We start from the raw sequence: 2,092 nt of genomic DNA, 5'->3' as shown, positions 1-2,092 counted from the left end.
AACAACAACAACAACAACAAATGCATTTCAAATTTAGAAAAAGTTTGTATGAATCTGTTACAGAAATGTGTGGAAGTTCCTCTCTGTCCTTAGAAGTAACCACTACATATGGTTTATGTGTCTGTGCTTTTTTATTGTATAAAATTGCAAGTTTTTTACAAATAGAATATGTTGCAGAACTGTATACTCATATACGACTGAGGGTTTTGACAGTGTTATAGTTTTAGTTCTTTATTATAAAGGTTGGCTGTAATGTCTTCCCCAGGGCTTTTCTAAAATCCTACTCTTAGTCTCTGAACTGTCTGGACTCTAGAATATACTAGGAGGAGCGAGGAATGAACCCACAGACTTTGGCTTCTAGCGGCCTAACAGAGGCTAAGAGTCTAAATCCACTGGTACTCATGCCCCAGCTAGCCTGTGGGCTCCATCCTGCTTCCATTAGTAACAGTGGCTCAGTGGCTCAGTGGCTCAGTGGCTCAGTGTCCACCACCAGAGTGCTTCTCCACCCAGAGAGAATTAGCACCTCTGGGACTGGAGGGAGCGGCTGTGGTTAGTTTGAAACAGGCCCCCAGATGGTCCGGAAGCATTCCTCCCTCTCTGGTCACTTATCCTTTTTATGGTCTTCAGCATTGTCATGGGCCTGTTCCTCTGAGCATAGTGCAGGCTTGGGACATTTCCCATAGAGTGCTTCAGATCTAAAACCCGAGACTGTTCCTTGTCACTGACTCTTCACACCTAACGGCAGCTAGGGACGTCAGGGTTTCGTGTTGCAGCAGCTCTTTGATAGTGGTTGTTGCCTTGGTTCTTGCTGAGGATACATATTGAGTACAAGTTGGAATATAAAATTATTTATAGAATGTGTCTACTACTCATTGAGAATTTGTTAGAAAAGCTTTGTTTTCCTCACATTCTAAAATGTTCAAATTCCTTCCTAGGAGGCAGTGGGCTTTGGAAGACTTTGAAATTGGTCGCCCTCTGGGTAAAGGAAAGTTTGGTAATGTTTATTTGGCAAGAGAAAAACAAAGCAAGTTTATTCTGGCTCTTAAAGTGTTATTTAAAGCTCAGCTGGAGAAAGCCGGAGTGGAGCATCAGCTCAGAAGAGAAGTAGAAATACAGTCCCACCTTCGGTGAGTTTTCAGGTTCATGTTCAAAGCAATATTCACCCATGCTGCACCCCTCCCCCTCCTGTAATGTCAGCCTCCCACTGCCCAGGTCCGTGCACTCCCTCTTATGAGGCACTGTCCTCAAACGCATGGCCCCCGTTCCTCACCTCCTGCTCCCTTATGAAAAAGATTAGATAGCTTCTGTGCTGCACTGGGTTATAATCATTCTCCTGTGATTCTCCCATGCTCTTCATGTTAAAATAAAATTGTATTCCTTTTCTTTTCTTTTCTTTTTTTAAAGTATAAATTTACTTTTTAGAGGGCCTGCTTTTCATAGTACCACAAAAAATGATTAAACTTGTCATCTTTCAAAGAGCACTTAAGTGCTCTGATCCTGAAAAATCACTTGAGGATTTAATGTTTTGTTAATGGAATAGTTTATATGGGCAAGTCTTTTTGGTGGATAATGAAGGGGAACGGCACCCCTTATTCTGAAGTATGCAGGGGTTCCGAGCAGCCACCTGCAGGTTGACTGGGGCTGGTGGGTTTTTGTTTTTCCTTTTTTTCTTTTTCCTTTCAGTGTTTTTCAGATTTGAATCAGATGCTAATACTTCAAGTCTGGCCACATCAGGCCTGGTGTGTCTCTACCTGGCGATACCTGGCTGGGGCTGGGAGGGGCAGGCATCTTACATGGGCTGTGATTCCCATTGCCTGCTTCCCACTGGCCACAGTCTGCACCTGCCCAGTCTGCTCAGCACCCATCTACTGCCATTGCTGATCACTGCTTTTATCTGTCACAGGGTCTGGGTATCAAGCTACTGCGGCAATGCCTTTTTTTTTTTTTTTTGAGATGAGTCTCGCTCTGTCACCCAGGCTGGAGTGTAGTGGCGTGATCTCAGCTCACTGCAACCTCTGCCTCCCAGGTTAAAGCGATTCTCCTGCCTCAGCCTCCTGAGTAGCTAGGATTACAGGCGTGCACCAACAAGCCC

At 44.5% G+C, this 2,092-nt stretch overlaps 1 protein-coding gene across 1 annotated transcript in view; it reads left to right on the top strand.

Moving 5' to 3' along the window:
- AURKA (aurora kinase A) overlaps positions 1–2,092 on the top strand; it is a 30,057-nt gene that overhangs the window by 5,032 nt on the left and 22,933 nt on the right. Inside the window, exon 4 of the mRNA XM_011978139.1 lies at positions 878–1,127. Coding sequence (XP_011833529.1) covers positions 878–1,127 — 250 coding nt within the window. The remainder of the gene's footprint in view (positions 1–877; positions 1,128–2,092) is intronic.

This window comes from Mandrillus leucophaeus, unplaced genomic scaffold (genome assembly GCF_000951045.1).
Source record: "Mandrillus leucophaeus isolate KB7577 unplaced genomic scaffold, Mleu.le_1.0 Scaffold19, whole genome shotgun sequence".
In the NCBI taxonomy this organism is placed as follows: domain Eukaryota; kingdom Metazoa; phylum Chordata; class Mammalia; order Primates; family Cercopithecidae; genus Mandrillus; species Mandrillus leucophaeus.
This window is presented reverse-complemented; position numbering and strand designations above follow the sequence as displayed.